An 18,851-nucleotide genomic window follows, 5' to 3' on the forward strand; every position below is an offset into this window, starting at 1 on the left:
AATCCTAGGGTATCAGTCTTACATACCATTAAGTTAGGCCCTTTGGTACTACTTTGGGAACCACTTTAGGATTTTATTATTTAAAGAGTATCAAGGAACAAGATTTTTTTCCCCAATAAATCAGCAACTTGTTGAATAGTTTTTTCATATCTGACATTGAACTAGATTCCATGTATATAAAGGATTTCTTTACGGAGATGATCCGTAGCCTAGCAAGGGAGAAAGTCGTATACAGGTAATTTTAAGGTAATGCTAAATTCAGAATGCAAACTGAAATGACTTCAGCAAGTAATCATGGGCTTTACTCAGTTATACTGACCTGGCATTTGTGCCTCAGGGAGACTGTTACCCCTAGAACCTAGCAAAAATTGGGTGTAAACACTGTAGTTGCCATCATAGTGAGTTCAAGCTCTGCCTATTGATAGGTGCTAGACAATTTAGGATAAGTGAGAGTGTGGTAGTGCTTGTTGATTACTTCCCTGACGTGAAAGAGTGCCAGGTTACATTTGGAAATTTAAGGATATTTTATCATATGGTTGCATTGTTACATTGTGTATTTTAGGGGAGGCTTTTGTGGGGTCCAGAAGGTATTGGCAGCTTTATTTTTGTTACCTTTTTAAAAAACTTTTTTAAAAGCTAAAAAAACACTCTCAGGTCCTAAATTAAAATATTAAAATCAGTAATTAAACTCAAGTTTTAATAGGTTAGAAGATTATTATGACCCCCAAAATTCAATTACTTAACTGAATAACTTTATAATACCTATTTCAGTATATCTAACATGCAGTGATTTTAAAATTTTAACTATCTAACATTCAGTGATTAAAATTTTAAAGGTGGTCAAATTAGAGTCTCCATTATGAAAGATGAGTCAAATCTAAAAGTAGTGCCCTTTGTTTCTTGCCCTAAGGATAACTAAAAATAATATTATAACAAAATAGTATATCAGGGAAAAAGAGGGAAGAAATCTGATAGTTATTTTTTTAAAAGAACTTATAATTCACTTAAAAATATTCACACATATTTTTAAAAGACTGCCATGAATGGAGAATAAAGTGTAGTGTTTCATTTTTAATTCTTTATACCATCCTCATTTCATACTAAAGCTAGTTTACATTGTCATTTTTCAACAGAACTGTATTTTGTTCCTTCCAGCTTCTTAACCATTGTATCTTTCTAAGGTATAAGTGTAAATTTATTTTAATATGATTCTTCACCTCACTATAAATATGAGATCACCCTAGAAAAATTTTTAATATCATATTAAGAGTTGTTTTTCACCTTTTCTCATTTTAAAAATTACTAGTAGTAGTTCCTGTTCTGCCTAAAGTTTTATTTATCTTTTACTGATAACTTTCCTTCTTTATTTTTTAACATTCTTTTTTTTCCATTCAATCAACAGGGACATTATTTTTATAAAGTTGTATTTATAGCAATATTTGTTATATTATCCGATTTCTAAATGTTTCTTAAGGTGTTGTTTTTTTCTCATTATTCTTGATATTCCATACTTCTTTTTGCCTTTTTGGAAATGACACTAAAATTCATTATTAGTTTTATATGTGTTTTTCTTCTTCATAGAGTACTTAGTGACTGGAAATTTGAGATAGACTTTTAACAACAGGACTTTTCTAGGTATATAATGAATTAATGGAATATTTCTGTTGATAAAGAGTTTTGCTTCTACCACAAATGTCTTGTTTTTAAACATTTCAAGATTAACTGTCCATATATAGTTTAATACACAGAAGTTTTAAAAGTTATACTTGACTACATTTGTACTGCTATATATCAACCGTAGACATGGAAAGGAAGAAGAAGAAATGCAATTCTATTCTATTCTTGTTTCAACAAATACTTTTTGAATGCCTACAATATGCTCTTAGGCACCGGAAAAGGTTCCAAAAGTTCTTTTTCCATCTAAGTGAGAAAAAGAAGATCTATATCACTTATTTATTCAATATATAGAGTGTATTTTATGTTTTAAGTGGGATATTATATGGTTTAAGAGGGTAGAATGGTGAAAGTCATGGTTTGTACTCTCAAGGAGCTTATCATCTCATGGGGGATAGTGAATAGGCAATTCTGGTAGAAAGATGAGTGCTGTGATGGGAGAGATTGACTGTAGGAGCACGTCACAGGGAAATTGAACCCAGGTTCAGAGAATTAGGCAAGGATTCGTACTTTTAAGCTGGAATTTGAAGGATGACAAAGTACTAGAAGTCCAGAGAGTATTTCAGGCAGAAGCAAATTGCATGGGGAAAATTTGGGTGACAGAAGAGAGCAGGCTTGTCTGGAGCACTGGTTAATTTAGTTCATATAGCTGAGACACAAAATAGGAATGAAGGATGGGGCAGGGGGTAGATGGAAAAATGGCAAAAGATAAAGCTACTGATGGAAGCATAGCCCAAATTGTGAGGTCAGCATCAGTTGATGAAAAAAAATATATCTTGAGCCCTAATAGTGGCAGTAATGGGGAAGAATCGATATATTTGAGAGAGATCCATGAAGTAGAATCAACCTGTCTTAGAGAAGAGAGGAATAAAGGATAACATCCAGGTTTTCGGCTTCAGCATCTGGGTAGGTGATTGTAATATTCACTGAGATACAAGAGAACACTCAAGGTGTTCAGTTTTAGACATAAGAAATCTGAGGTATCTAGTGGGGTATCCAAGGAAAGATGTTTAGGAAGGAATGAGTTAATATGGGTTTTTTGCTCAGGAGAGGGGTCTGAGCTGGAGATACAGATTTGGGGCAAATAATTGAAGCCATGAGAGTGGAAGAGACTGTTCAGTGTAAAATATGAAGAACATAGGGTCTCGGAGCCCCAAAGATATGGAGAAAGGAAAAGATATGTGCAAAAGGAGACTGATGAGTAGTCAGGAGGTAAGAGGAGAGCCAGCAGAGCGTGGCGAAACGAAATATGTTTTAAGAAGAGAAAAAACAACAGTGTAAAATGTTATTAAGAGGTCAGTTAGGCCTTGAAATGTTCCATTGAACATAGCACAAGAGGTTATTTTAGAGATTTGGGAGAGAGCGGTTTTGGTGGACTAATAGAGCCAGAAATGTTGTGATTGACTAAATGCAGGAAGAGGAAATGAAGAAAATTAGCACAGAAAAATGTAAATAGCTACTATTGGAGAGAAAATAGGGAAGTAGTGAGAGGAAGCCCAGTTGAAGGATGTTTAGATGCCAATGGGAAGAAGCCAGTGGAAAAAAAAAGATTGAAGATAGAAAAATGAGATGGCAAGTAGGAGAAATGGAGTGAAGCCCCTGACTTCATTATGGGATATCTTGGGGTATCATTAGAGAGATTGGTTTTGGCCAGAAGAGCCATTTCTCTCTTAAAACGTGAAGATAGTGGGGATAATATATGAGGATGCAAAGCAGTTTATGGGCAGAGTATTGAGGATAGTAGAGTCTGTTTTCTATGAATCAAGAGGTAATCTAAGAGTAGCATGGTGGGCATTGAGCTCTGTGGATAATGTTTGAAATACTGTCTCGGGAAATAACAGGATTGAACAGCTTTGTGATTTTATCTCAGTTGCCAGCATGTAAGCTTGGAGAAAGGTGGGCCCTTATACTTAAGAGTAATTAGGTTCACCAAGTGGGTGTAACAGGAAGAAAAGAGATCAAACCAAGAATTTATTCTGTGAATTGTGATAAACTATGTGATCAAAGTGTAATTCTAAGGAGTCTTTTTCTAATAGCTGCACACAGTGTAGATTTGAGGGGAGGGCAGAATGGGGTGTGTGAAGGGCCAATTCTAAGAGATGGTTTCGGAGGTGATAATGACCTAAAATTGTGTGTGACTATTGAAAATAATAATATAGACCTCTTCAATGTCAGTGTCTTGAATTCCTAAAGCAAAGGTGTGCCTTTTCCTAATTGATACATATCTGGATGTAATAAATGGACTTTGGACACCTCTGAGGAAATTTCAAACTAGAATAACCTAATGTGTACTTAAAGCTACTATTTGCCTAAAACGTTAAATTTTCCCGTAAAAATTCAGAACTCAAGTTGACACTTTCGATTGGATTGAAAAAAGTTCAGTTTGTCAGCTTCTCCTGTTTTGTGGTCTATCCTCAAAACCGACTGAATATATATATATATATATATATATATATATATATATATATATATATATTCTTTCCATTCAGAATTCTGGTTTTCACTCAGGTATATAACTGATGGGTGATTACTCCTTTAACTACCTAAAACTGATACTAACCGTGCATACTTCTCTGGTCCTGCTAATGAACATTTTACCATATTTTTTTTGAATCCTAACTCAAGATATTCTTTTAAATTTGTATGGTTGAGGCAACCCTCGGCACAGAGTATCCTTTAGCATTTAAAAAGAAAATTTAGAATTAGAGTTACTTCATGTGCCGTTACTCAGCATCATAATTATCTTCTAATGGAAAAACTGTGAAACATAGAGTAGATGATTTTCTGAATTTCATTCTGATAGAAAAACGTTTCCAGATGATTTAGTCACCTTAATGTAGTTTGCTATGCAAGCATTCCAAAGGTGTATTCCAGGAAATGCTCGTCCACCAAGATGTTCTGTGTGCAGAGCGTTCTGTGGTCTAATAACGTTGGGAAATGCTGCCTTCTCTTTCCTGCGCTTATTGAGTCGCAGTGCCCCATTAGCATGTTAAACTGCATTCTCCAAATTTTATATCCCACAGAACACAGTTTGGGCAACATAATTAGGAAGCACTGCTCTACATAGTTTCCTGCTAGGCTTTCTCTGTACTTACTGTGATGTTCCCAGAAAGAAAGCAATGACTGTAAAACTGTAAGTTAATCTATGTACTAGATTTGTTCTTGTTGTACGTAAATTGTTAGAGTAATCAAAATTAAATTGTAAGTGCTTTACTAAGATTCACCATTGAAAGAAGACACATAATTAATATTTTAGGCTTTGTGGGCTTTATAATCTCTGTTGCAACTACTCAATTCAGCTTCTGTGGCATAAAAATAGCAATAGACAAACACGTAAGTGAATGAGCATGGCAGTGTTCCAATAAAACTGCTTACAGATGCCCCAAGTTAGAAAGTTAATTTTGTTTGAAAATAGTGCTGTACTCCATATCCATTAATAGGGAGAATCAAACAAATTATCTTTCTTCAGCTTATACTAATTATGTTGCCAAAGTGAAAAAACAACTTGAAATATTTTTTGATAAGTTCTCTGAGTTCCTTTGTAACTCTAATGTCTAACAGTGCATGGTGGATCAGCCTATTTCGTAGAGTAAGTTTCATTTTTGTATATTAGATTTTATTTCATAATGAGTTAAGAAAGGAAGAGCTGTGGTAGCAGTCAGTTCAGGTGGCTTTCCTCTCTGTATTACAGACCATGAGAAAGTATCTTACGAGTTTAGGAAAACATACGAGATCAGTGTCTCAAGTCTTAATTTATCCACACTTAATTTGGTCAGAACTGGATGAAACAAAGACAGATATTTTAATGTAAGAAATAATAAATACATTGACCTATTCTTTATTACATGGGCTTCATATTACCATTTTACTTGCCAGTTCCATCAGTAAAAATATTAAAACTGTGACCCAATAATTTAAAGTATTCTAATGAAATCAAAAAATGTTAATAAAAATCCATTCTGTTTACAATTGGTTATTTTCCCATCATTATAATTTTCATAGGAACTGAGTAAAGAGAAGAATGTTAGGTTTTAAAGAGTTTTAATATAGTATTATTGCCATAATACTATGTTAAAATATGAAACAGCTACTTTAGTAATTCCTTGTCTTGATTTTTTGGCTTAGAATTGTTATTGCATATCTTATATACCATTGCTTTGTCAACTGTTACGGACATTCTGCTTTACTAATTGCCCCATATCTTTCATGGAAAACTATTCAATTTATTCAACAAATATTGTATATTTTTCTTTTGATCTACCATGCATTGTTAGATACTAGAGTTACAAAGGAACTCAGGGAACTTATCAAAAAATATTTCAAGTTGTTTTTTCACTTTGGCAACATAATTAGTATAAGTTAAAGAAAGATAATTTGTTTGATTCTCCCTTTTTTTTTTGCGGTACGCGGGCCTCTCACTGCTGTGGCCTCTTCCGTTGCGGAGCACAAGCTCCGGATGCGCAGGCTCAGTGGTCATGGCTCACGGGCCCAGCCTCTGCAAGGCATGTGGGATCTTCCCAGACCAGGGCACGGACCTGAGTCCAGGCGACCCTGCATCGGCAGGCACTCTCAACCACTGCACCACCAGGGAAGCCCTGATTCTCCCTTTTAATGGATGTGGAGTACAGCACTATTTTCAAACAAAATTAACTTTCTAACTTGGGGCGTCTGTAAGTAGTTTTATTGGAACACTGCCATGCTCATTCACTTATGTGTTTGTCTATTGCTGTTTTTATGCCACAGAAGCTGAATTGAGTAGTTACAACAGAGATTATAAAGCCCGCAAAGCCTAATATAGTAATTATCTGGCCCTTTGCAGAAAAAGTTTGCTGACCCCTGGTAATATCAGTAGAATTTTAATAAGGTGTGACTAGAAAAAAAAATTATTGTATTTTTTTAGTAAATTAAGATTATTATATCCAGTTAATTCCCAACACCCATCCATACTCGCTCCCTGTTGTCCACTCCCACCTCACACACAATACATTTCTGACGTGTAGCTGTGTTATTTTGTTTTTCTCTATGGAACAAGACCTGTCTTTATCCAGCACAGTGGTGCTGGGGGAGCATCAATGCCAGTTTTATTCTGTTTTGTAAACCTTTATTCTCTCCCAGCAGCCTCCAGACCTGCTTTGTCTATCTAAGGTAAGTTCAAGGGTCACCCTTCTCTTCCTTAACCAGCTGCTACCACCTGTTAGAAAGAGATTGATTTCAGTGCTTCACACCTTAAATTCCTTCCTCAAGTGTTCTCTTCTCCCCTTTTCTACCCCTTTTTTCCTTCTCTATTTCTTCACTTAGTAATTCAAAATTTTTAATTCAGCTTTCATGGCTACCATGTTTTTCTCCTCATTTTTCCTGGGCAGTAAATAGTTTTCTTTGTAGTGGAGCTGAGTATCCTGTGATTATCATAATATAAAGCCTACTGAGTTCACCTTTTGTTTAATTACAGAAAAATAAAAGGCAGAGTAGGTGTGTGAATGATTTCATCCTGCCAGGTTTTTTTCTTCCTTGTTTTTGTTTAATTTTAAGCAAGACCTTGGCTTCTTTTTTCTCCCGCTCAATTCCAGTTCTAGGCAACCTGGAAAATTCATTTGTTTGCTTCTTTGCCTCTGTGTTATATAAACGTACGGAAGGCTAGATTTTAAAAGCCAGTATCTATAGACCCCATTAATTCTTTCAAAAAGGTTTGTCTCCTGTGTGCCAGGCAGTATGCTAGACATATGGAATATGATGGGGGGACAAAACCAGATGTCACTCCATTCATGGTCAAGTTTGTTTGGAGAGGCAGACATTGAAAAAACAGTTACACAAATCTTACAACTTCTTAATTCGTAGGTGGTACTATGAGAATTCCTTATAGGGAGATCTTATCAAGTTAGAGAAGTGAAGGAAGACTTCTGAGGAAATGACCATTGAGCTGAGTGAGAGTGAGTAGGAAGACTGAGTAGGAACCAACTAGGCCAAGTGGCAGAGAATGGGGAGGGGAGCAGTGATCTTCCAGGAAGAACTGAATGTGAAAAAAGTATGAGGCATGGTATTCCTGGTGGGTAAGAGGGATAAGACATGACTGGTGTGTCTTGAGTCAAGACGGAAAGGAGGAGCATGATGTCAGGTGTGGTGAAGATTGAGGAGCAAGTGAAGGATAGACCATGCACGTTCTCAAAAACTATGTTCACGTCCTCTCAGTGGCTAATTTTACCCCACTAGTCAGGTAGTACCAACACCTGTCTGAGGACTCTACTTAATGCCCCAGGGGCTAGGAGGTCTTTCCGTTCTTTTTGGTGGGAACACCAATCATATCCAGTCCTGCATGGCCTCTAGGTATTTTCCAGCTGGTCCTTTTCAGTGGTCTTTCTCACAGCCGTGGGAAGCATTAATGTACTGATCAGTATTTATCTACAGACTTGCGAGGAGCTCTGGAACTAGCTCTCTCTGCAGCTCTCTATCCTGTATTCTGCTCCACACATTCTAGTCACCTGGGACTCCTTCACCTCCAAACTCTGTCTTCCTTTCTCAGTAAGATTTCCAAGCTCTATTTGGGTTCCCCCTATATTGCAGCCTGGAAACTCTCCAAGCAGTAAGCCAGAGAAAATTTTAGGTCTTACCACCTTTTGCTTCCCTTTTGTCAGGAATCATTGTCATGCTGTACTTCCTGTTGTCCATTATCTTAAAAACATTATTTCATATATTTTGTGGGGTTTTTTTAAGTTGTTTAAAGTGAGAGGGCAAATTCATTTTGTTACTTCATCATGGCCAGAAACAAATATCCCAGATTTATTTTTTAACAAATATTTATCCAGTTTCTGTATGCTAGGTGCTGAAAATAATATACTGAATAAGACCAGCAGGGATTTCTACTGTCACCAAGCTTGTATTTTTTTGGGAGGGGGGAAAAATAAAATAGAAAACAGAAGGCACTGGTAAATTCTGTGTTAATGAAATTAAATGACATAAGGAGTTTTTAGGGAGAGCTGCTTTAGGTTGAGTACTCAGGAAAATTGAGATATCTAGGATATCATTCATGACTGAAACTGAGTATGGATGAGAGCTAAGGGAGAGTATAGGAGAAGAAGAAAAGAAAGCCTGGGACTCAACCTTGAGAAATGCCAATATGTATTCTGCAGGTAGAGTGGGATGCCTTGCAGTGACAGGAAGAGGCAGAGGAAAGCCAGTATTGTTTTTTGTCTCAAAAGCCAAAAAAAAGTGAGTCTCAAGAAAGAGTGTATCTTACTCTGCTCAGGCTGCCATAACAAAATAACATGGACTGCATGACTTAAACAACAGAAATTTATTGCCTCACAGTTCTGGAGGCTGGGAAGTCCAAGATCTGGAGGGTTCTGTGTTGCCGATGAGAGCTCTCTTCCTGGCTTGCAGGCCATTTTCCTGTTCTCTGGTATCTCCTTCTCGTCTTATAGGGACATCAATCCTATTGGATTATGGCCCTGCCCTGTGACCGCATTTCACCTTAATTATTTCCTAAAAGCCCTATATCTCTTAATATATAAATCTGAGGCAGGGAGACGGGAGGGGCATGGGGGAGAGAGGGGCCCGACACAATCCAGTCCATAGCAGAAGAAATGGGCAACAGTGTTGAATGTTGTTAGGAAGGCAAAAAAGTTGAAAACTAAAGATCGTTCATTAGACTTATCATTTCATTGGTGACTTTAGTGCTGTCCTCATGGAGTGCTGTCCCTGGAAGCTAGATTGGAGTAGGTTAAAGAATGAGAGGTATCGAAAATGGTGGGAGCAAGTATAGGACAACTCATTAAAGTAATCTAACTCTAAAAATATTAACCTCAGGAAGGTAAAAGATTGAGTGAAGCCTTGTTTTTTAAGGAATGAGAGACCTCGCACTTGTTTAAACATCATGGTGAGGATCCAGTTGAGAAGAGATGGTCTATTATTTATCTATTGCCACAGCAATGCTACATTACACACCACCCCAAAACTCGTTAGCTTAAAGTAAATAAGCATTTATTTCACTCATGAATCAGTGATTTGAAAATAAGCCTGAAGGTTCTTTGGATATTGGCTGGGCTCCGTCGAGTGTTTTGGGGTTAGCTGGCTGTCAAGTGGATAGCTTCGCCCTGCTTCATAGCAGCTTCCCCCTGAGTCTCTCATAGCCATCCAGTAAACCAGCCCAGGCATGTTCTCAGGGCAAAAGCAGAGGTGTAAAAGTGAGCATAAATGCCCAATTTCTCAACTTCAGCTTGCATCATATTTGCTAATATCCCATTAGCTAGAGCAAATCACATAGGTGAGGCAGAATGAGAGGACATGGTAAAATGACAGGGCAGACAGAGTGCATATAGTGATGGGTGAAGAACTGAGGCTATTAATGGAATTAATCTGCCACAGTTGGTATATTTAAAAAAAAAAAAAAAGAGGGTCGGAATCATTGATGATGATCATTGATAAGTTCCTGAGAAGGCCTATGGGAACAGGGTTCAAAAACATTTGTTTTAAGTCATGCCAGGTTCGGCGATCTTTTACAGTTAGTTGGCATTATTTTAGATAAACAACTTGCTAATTGCTTTTACTTTCATATTAATTTAGTACTGAAGTTTTTTATTTTTATAAAGGTATGTGAATCACATGTAGTTACTGAATATTTGAATACAGTACTGCTTTAGGCACAGTTGTGTTGTACTAATTTAATATACAAGTTCACTAAGAAATTCAGGGATCCCTACAAGGCCAAGAATCATTTCTAAGTCACGTAGCAATGCAAACTGTTCATTGATTCCTGGAGAGAATTTGTTTTGTACCTTTGATCTGACTGCAATCTCCTTCATTCCATTCAACTAAAAATTCAGGTAGATTATCTCATTTCTCAGTAGAAATGATTCAATTCTAAATGTTTTCTTTTGAATTCTTGATTACCATGGTTTGCTCTCTGATAATCATGGTAGCACTTACTAATTAAGCACATACTATGCACCATGTGTTAATCTTTCTTTTTTTTTTAACATCTTTATTGGAGTATAATTGCTTTACAATGGTGTGTTAGTTTCTGCTTTTTAACAAAGTGAATCAGCTATACATATACATATATCCCCATATCGTCTCCCTCTTGCGTCTCCCTCCCACCCACCCTATCTCACCCCTCTAGGTGGTCACAAAGCACCAAGCCCATCTGCCTGTGCTATGCTGCTGCTTCCTACTAGCTAGCTATTTTACATTTGGTAGTGTATATATGTCCATGCCACTCTCTCGCTTTGTCCCAGCTTTACCCTTCCCCCTCCCTGTGTCCTCAAGGCCATTCTCTACATCTGCATCTTTATACCTGTCTTGCCCCTAGGTTCTTCTTTTTTTTTTTTAGATTCCATATATACGTGATAGCATACAATATTTCTTTTTCTCTTTCTGACTTACTTCACTCTATATGACAGACTCTAGGTCCATCCACCTCACTAGAAATAACTCACTAGAAATGGCTGAGTAATATTCCATTGTATATATGTGCCGCATCTTCTTTATCCATTCATCTGTCCATGGACACTTAGGTTGCTTCCATGTCCTGGCTATTGTAAATAGTGCTGCAATGAACATTGTGGTACATGACCCTTTTTGAATTATGGTTTTCTCAGGGTATATATGCCCAGTAGTGGGATTGCTGGGTCATGTGGTAGTTCTGTTTTTAGTTTTTTAAGGAACTCCATACTGTTCTCCATAGTGGCTGTATCAGTTTACATTCCCACCAACAGTGTAGGAGGGTTCCCTTTTCTCCACACCCTCTCCAGCATTTATTGTTTGTAGATTTTTTGATGATGGCCATTCTGACTGGTGTGAGGTGATATCTCATTGTAGTTTTGATTTGCATTTCTCTAATGATTAGTGATGTTGAGCATCCTTTCATGTGTTTGTTGGCAATCTGTATACGTGCTAATCTTTTATTGAAAAAGTAATTTTCCTAAAATTGGTTGCAGTAAAATTGCAAATCTAGGACTCTAATCCGAGACTCTCAGATTTCCAAGTCTTGCTCTTAACCACCAGGTTCTTCTGCTCCTCCAGTAACCACATCAAATAATCAAAAGCAAGTCAGAAAAAAATGGCTGACTTAAAATCTCCCCCTTAACAATCTGTCAAAGCCTTTAAATTCATCCATATCTTACCAAACGGAAATTTTACTCTTGAGATAAATTAAGTCTTTTAAAAAAACCAAAAAACTTGTACAACCTAACTCTTAGAGAGTTTGCCAACAAGAGAAAGGACCTATTTGGTCGTGTTAGACCTCATGGTTCACTAGTGGACCATGTTTACCTGGCTACATTGTATGGCTTTTTTACGTTTGATCCCCTTTAAGCCCAGAGATTCAAAATTAAACTGTCATATTATTATCTGACTATACAAATTATAGGAACAAACTAGTATGGTGAACATTGTAGAAACAAATCATACACATATCTGCCATACTTTATTCCCACACATGTAATTTTTTATTTTGATTTTTGTTATTAGTACTAACATTTATTGACTCCTTACTATGTGTCCAGCTGGGCACATTACATGCATTCTCTATGCCAGGTGCTTTATCTACATCAACTCCTTTAATAATCACATTACCCTTAAGATGGTGGTATTCTATCTTTACTATCCAGTTAAATTGAAGCTTAGAGGCTAAGGAATGTACACTCAGCGGTGAGTGATTTGATTCAGGATCAGAACTCAGGCTCTAAAGTCTCCCTCTGTCCCACTTTCCTAAAATCCTCATCCCTAAAGACCTATTTCAAATGTTTTCCCCCCTCATCTCCCCACTTCTGGGATTCATCTTTCCCTTCTCTGTAATCCCTTTGCCCTTAGCTACTCCTTTTTTTACTGCTTTTAATTCTGGTAACTTATGAATACTTTTTCCCCACTGTCTCCTTACCAAGCTGCAAAACCCTTGAAGACAGATACCATCACAGTCTTTTATATTCCTAACATATTAGGTAGGTACTGGTTAAGGATTTAACTTTACTTAACAGCGGACCTTGCTGATGAACACATGCCAGCTCCGTATAGAAGTGAAACATTTTGCTCTGTGGCATGGTCCTCTATACTGGCCTCCTAGAACCTAAGAACCATCACATTTAGGGTCCAGTAGACCAATGACTTCATTTTTATAACTTCTTATTACATCCAAAACATGGGAATACACTTGTCTACTTCAGGAAGGTTCTCTGCTCTAGTTTTGCAAACTGACAACCATATCATGATATTTGGTCAGATTTGTAGAGAGATCAGGGTCAAAGACAGTGCTGAGTTACAACTATTCAGTAAACTTTTTACTGAATTAACAGTAATTAATTCAGTTAATTATTTCCAAAGGAAAATAAACCAGTCACCCACTGGCATTAAGTTCAAATTCGATGGTTTCAGCGACATTATAGCAACTATTCAAATTCCAAATCCTATATCAGAATTGTTTATCCATGCATACAACTGAGTTCTTTCTCTCTTTGAAAAGATAAACTGTGTTCCCTGAAACCCTTAACCTAAAGAATAGTTTTATGGTAGCTCTCATGTCAGTCTCTGCCCTAACGTTTTTTTCTTTTTTCACACTGAGAAATTAAAAGTATGACTGGCAGCCCCCTCTTCAGTTAAACATAAAGAAAAGTCATGCTCTAAACATATAGGTCTCCTGGATAAGGTTATGGTCGTAGGCCAGACATGTGGCGTATGTTAAGTATTCTAAAGAAATAGATAAATGGATATTAACACGAAGGGAGAATCATGACAGAATCACAAACCAAGAGTCAGTGTGCAGGATAGTGTAAATAGATCATAGGCCCTGAAGACTCACTTAGTTGTGTGACCTTGGGTCAGTCATTTTACTTCTTTGAGCCTCAGTGGATGATTGTTAGAACTTAATCAGGTAATGTAAAAAAGGCTTTTAGCATAGGACCTGGCATATAGCAACTGTTCTACAAATGCTATTTTCGGACCTGTCTTGATCACACTAAAATTTGTTTCCTGCAGTGTGGCTCACCTTAAGTTTATTGTCTGTATGACAGAAATGAACTATCACATATCTCCAGTAATAAGTAAAACAAGTTTAAATTATAAGTTGTATATATTAAAAATTATTTTTGTTAGAATTATCAGTATCATTACTTTAAATCACAGATGATGATTGTTTGGATTTTCATAACTCACAAATGATTTTTATCTTTGATACTTTCCAAATGCACATATTCTATAAACTTTCATTCAGATGGTGGAGAGGGGCTTTGTCTTAGGGTGAGTGAAATTACTGGAGTATTGAAAATAGGCTGAGCTGTCTGCCATAATCATTGCAGGCACCCTTTGCCCTTATTCAGCCTCACTTGCCATCTGGGTTCCTGGATGGTAGAGATAGAGTTAGAAGGGGACTTACTTCGGATAAGTACCTCTCTCCAGCTTCTTCCCCCTTTCACCAAAGTATGTGCGTTTGCATTTGTTTATAGCTCCATATGCTTATTAAAGCATGTTAACTGACTCTAATTAGATCATCAGAAACATGTAAGCAGGGAAGATGTCATTTACTTTTGTTTTTCTACAGATGAGGAAAGTGAGGCTGAAGGATGCTAAGGTTACATGTCCAAGGTCATAAGGCTGCTTATTAATATTGTCAGAACTGGAACCTGGGTCCTTACATTATTTTCCCCAATTCTTTACTCTCAAGAGTACCACTGGATACACTATTGCTGGGCTTTCATTAGAATCCTGGATATGGACATATAAAGCCACTTTATCAGATGATTCAAATGCTGCTCCTTAAGCTTTTTAATCATGATGTAAAACAGAGAAGCCATGAAATAAAAGACTGATAAATTTGATGATATAAAATTTAAAATGGATTCATGACAAACTCACTGTAAGCAGATACAAACAACAAATAAGCTAGGCAGGGTGGGGAGGGGTGGGATTGGATTAATCCCACCCCTGTGGATTAATCACACAGAACACAGGATTAATTCTTAACTGCCTGGCAATACGAGAGAAGTCATCGTCTCAACTGGCAACACAGAAAAGGAAATACAAATGGCTTCAAGATATGAAAATAAGTGTACTGAGAAGAGAAATGCAAATTAAGCCAGGGCATACAGTTTTTTAAGCTTCCCTAAATTTTATTATACATTGTTATAAGAGTTTGAGGGAAGACATTTTCATATATCATTGGTCAGAGTGTAAAAATGTACACAGTCTGTGAAGGGAATTTCGGTAATATCTATCAAAATTTTTAAAGCACCCGTTGACCCAGCCATGCCAATCCTAGACATCAGTCCTGAAGATGTACTTGCACATATACTTAAAGAGACACACATAAGAATATTCAATACATTGATATTTTTAAGCAAAAGATTGGAATAGCCCAAAAGTTTGTCAGTTGAAGACTGGCTAAGTCAATTATGACATAGCCGTAGAATGGAGTTCTATGTAGCTATTAAAAGAATCAAATATTCATTGTACAAATATGGAACAATCTCCAAAATATATAAGCAAGATACAGAACAGTATTCAGAATTGTGTAGGGGGAAAGGAGATATTTGAAACAGACATATATACATATATATCAATGCAGAGAGACTATCTGGAATAATACACAAGAAATTGGCAACAGTAGTTGCTCCTGAAAGAGGGGCTAGGAGCAGTGAGAGACTTCATTGTATAACATTTTGTAGTTATCTATTTTTAATTTTGCAAATTTATTACCTATTTTTAAAACATGAAAAAAAAATCATTGTTTAAAAAATACATTAAGTTGAACATTAATCTCACTTGGTACAAATGTATATGATTCTATGACAAATTTCTAACATTAAACCTAACTAGTCAAAATTTTAATTTCCAAATATAAAGGTATATTTGTTAAAAATTCCTGTAGACTGCAAATTTTTTGAAAGCGTGGACTATATCTTCATCTTTGTATCCAAAAGTGCTTTCTGATGGGTATTCAAAAACTGTTAATTTGACTGGTAGAGAAGATGGAATTGAAAAGTGCTCTGGTAAGTACTGGATTATAATTAGAGATCGAGATTCTTATATTAGTTCTCATACATCTGGTTGGTTAGAACACTCTGAAAAATAGCAGTTTATTTTTCTATTTTCCTATATCTTAGTTTCCCTATCATCTCTTTTAAAAAAAAAAAGCGGGGAAGTGGGGACTAGAAAGGTCACTTCTAGCTCTGCTGTTCTAATGCCTCTGGTTCTAGCACTTCAAGATCAGTAGTGCCCAAACTTCAAACACCAGCTAGTTTTGTTTTTGTAGGTATATATTTATGAATTAAACATGTCAATCTGTATATTGGTACTAACAACATTTAGTTCTTTTTCTTGACTATTTTCTTCCCATGGATGTGTATAGTTTTGTGCATCCCTGGCATTTGTGTTCCCAAATTTGGAGTACACTCTCTAGAAAAGTAACTTTAAAAGTCTTTAAAGTATTGAAAAGAACAATAGTGTAGTTACTGAATAGTATTCTCTGATGAATACACCTTTGTCAATCAAATAGCAAACAGAAAACAGAAAAAAAAAATCGTTTTTAGGACTATGATTTGTTGCTCCATGCCGTTGTTTTATTGTAGAGTTTGATGCCTGATATACTTACCTACCAAGCTACCTCAATTAATATCATTGTATTTTTATAGCTTGCTTTAGAGTTTCTCAAAGAGTCATACATCAGACTTTCTTGTTTTGAAAATACAAATAAAAATATGAAGACTAGCAGTCCTTGGAGGAAGGAAAAACATTACTGTTGTTATTGATCATATCTCTAGGTTTTGGATATTTTTTTAATGATGATTTACTATTTTTGATGAACAATCTTTTAAGCTGTCATTTTGTTTATTTATAAAAATTGAAACCATGTCATTCGGTGGAACTGGGACTGTTTGGGGAGAACTCAACTCAGTGAAAATATAATGGCTGTTAAAATATGGTTTAACAGGTTAAATCTCTGGCTTATTGAATGGCAAGTGAGTCAGTTGTTTGAAGTTGTAAGGAGAGAAGTCTGGATGCTGCTGCCATTTACCAACTCTAATAAGCCACTAAAATACTACACAACTCAGCTTCCTCTTTACGAGTGGGAAGGATCATTGACCTGCGGTTGAAGAAAGCTTAGGAATGATGTAGTCTAACTGAACTAATCAGTCGTGTCAAATGAGCTAATGTATAGCAAGCTATTAAATCATTTCTAAACGTAAGGATTCACATTGGAAGATGTGAATTGACTTTAATATTACACATGTGGAGTGGCTAGCTATCCTTTGGACTCTCAAGTTTCTGTGGTTTTAGAAAAGATTCTCATCAGAGAGCTAGTAGACAGGCATAAGGGAAAGAGCAAGGACTGTATTCCAGTTCCAGCCCATTCGACTTTATTTGTACTGGAACTCTGTGACTCACTTTTATCGTTTCTTATGAGCTTACAGTATACCAACCTTGCTTGGTGGTTATGAAATTTGAGATTATGCATGTGAATGTGCCTAGAATATGGTAGGCATTCAACAAAGGTTAATTCCTTCTTGTCTCAAAGAGGCTGTGATCCTGGTACGTTAAAGGAAAAGTTAAAAGAAAGGTTGAATCCGGCCAAGCTCAGTAGGTTAAATATCCTTTCTGATGTACACTGATGAAATCTGTATATGCTAATTTTGTCCAGTGGTATCTGAGTGACCTCTCAATTACCTGTGTTGAATTCAGTTCATTAAGGAGACAGGAGCTAAAGAAAACCCATCAATCATCTCTATTGTTTAGAGGTCTGAACAATAAAACTACTGAATTTTCTTTTACAAGGTTGAGAGTTTCTTTGAAATTAAAGTAAAAACTAAAGTGCTTTACACTTTTTTTTTTCCAGCATGCTACAAGTGAAAACTGATGAGAAAGTGAATTTGTCTGATGGGAATACAGCAAGTTGCCCTTTGAGCCCCATTAAGATGTGCCTTAATCGTCCCATTGAATGGAATCTGAATTTGACAGCAGCATCTCTAGCGAGCTGTACAGTTCATAACCAAAATCTCAAAAGTGAAGAGAAATAGATTGCAGTTCTTCTTGCACTATCCTTATTTTGTACGTCAACATTCTTCCTGCTGATAAGCATTTATCGATTGATTTTGAAATATTTCTAGTCTTGTGATTTGTCTATATATTAAATCATTAGCATTAATCATTTTGATTATATTCTTTGTATGTCTTTTTACATGTTTTACACCAGACCATTGTGGAATTTTGCAGTACAAATGGATTTTTGAAGTTTCTCTTTTTAATGGTATTTTGTGAATTTTTTACTCCCTAAGTTTAAATATATAATTGTCCCCAGTTTTATTTCCGTGCACAATGTCTTAATATATAATGCATTGTGAGATTTAGAAGGCTAGTATTGTAAAGATTTGTGATTACCTGACCCATGAACAGTTGTATAACAGGTGGATACCAACTACCTCGAAGCAAATTGGTAAAAGGCAAAGGTATCTCTTAGAAGTATATCTCTTTCAAAGTTATATATGTATAGAAAAATTGATCATAGTTTATCATCAAGTAGCATGTTTCCATTCATAAGGAGAATTTGAACTGATCAGTTATTTCTCTGTACTTTTAAACCTATGAAGTCTGGGTTTTAAGAGCAATGGCACAATTGCATGTTGACTCTTCAGCAAATCTCTGCCTCTTGCAGATAAGAATACTGTTTGGTTTTTTTAAGTTATCCATTTTGAATGAAAAATGGTAAATGGATTTACATCCATTCATTTTACTGTATTTTAGCCATTTATTTTAAAGTGTAAAGGGATGTCTTAAAATGAGGATAATATTCCTTACCTCTTTAGTAGTACAAAAGCATAGCTTTTGTGATTGGCTTGTGTGATTGTGTCCAAAACTTGAATAGTAAGAATACTCAAAGTCTGATGCTTAATTTTTCCCATGGCTGAGAAGGAAAGCTTTGGTATGGTGGTCCATGTAAAGTATGTAAGCACATGGCTCCTTCCCTTTGGATTGCCTGGCTGTGGGGTAAATGGGATTTAGTTTAGTGTGTTTCTAAAGACTTTTACTTATGGCACATTTTGTGTACCTTCTAAGTCCTTATTTCTCCCAGCCTACCCCAACCCCCAAATTATTTTTAAAAAGACAGGGATTTAACAAAAAGGCTTACGTAAGGAATTTGAAGCACAGGAAAAGACACAGAGCCAACAGAATGAGAAACAATCATCTATTTTTCATTGTTT

General features: G+C 36.2%; 1 protein-coding gene across 7 annotated transcripts in view; it reads left to right on the forward strand.

Moving 5' to 3' along the window:
• Positions 1-17,797, forward strand: part of LCORL (ligand dependent nuclear receptor corepressor like) — a 166,812-nt gene extending 149,015 nt beyond the window's left edge. For 4 of the 7 annotated variants that reach the window (XM_027103263.1, XM_027103265.1, XM_027103264.1 and 1 more), the window contains one exon: positions 17,489-17,630. In XM_027103263.1, coding sequence (XP_026959064.1) covers positions 17,489-17,509 — 21 coding nt within the window. In that variant the 3' untranslated portion in view covers positions 17,510-17,630. Of the gene's footprint in view, positions 1-17,488 lie in introns of all 7 variants that reach the window. The other 3 variants (XR_003432186.1, XM_027103274.1, XM_027103270.1) reach the window with 3 other exon arrangements.
• The last annotated feature ends 1,054 nt before the right edge of the window (positions 17,798-18,851 follow it).

The sequence above is a fragment of the Aethalodelphis obliquidens genome, unplaced genomic scaffold, assembly GCF_003676395.1.
Source record: "Aethalodelphis obliquidens isolate GAN/ISIS:26980383/991018 unplaced genomic scaffold, ASM367639v1 scaffold6, whole genome shotgun sequence".
NCBI lineage: Eukaryota > Metazoa > Chordata > Mammalia > Artiodactyla > Delphinidae > Aethalodelphis > Aethalodelphis obliquidens.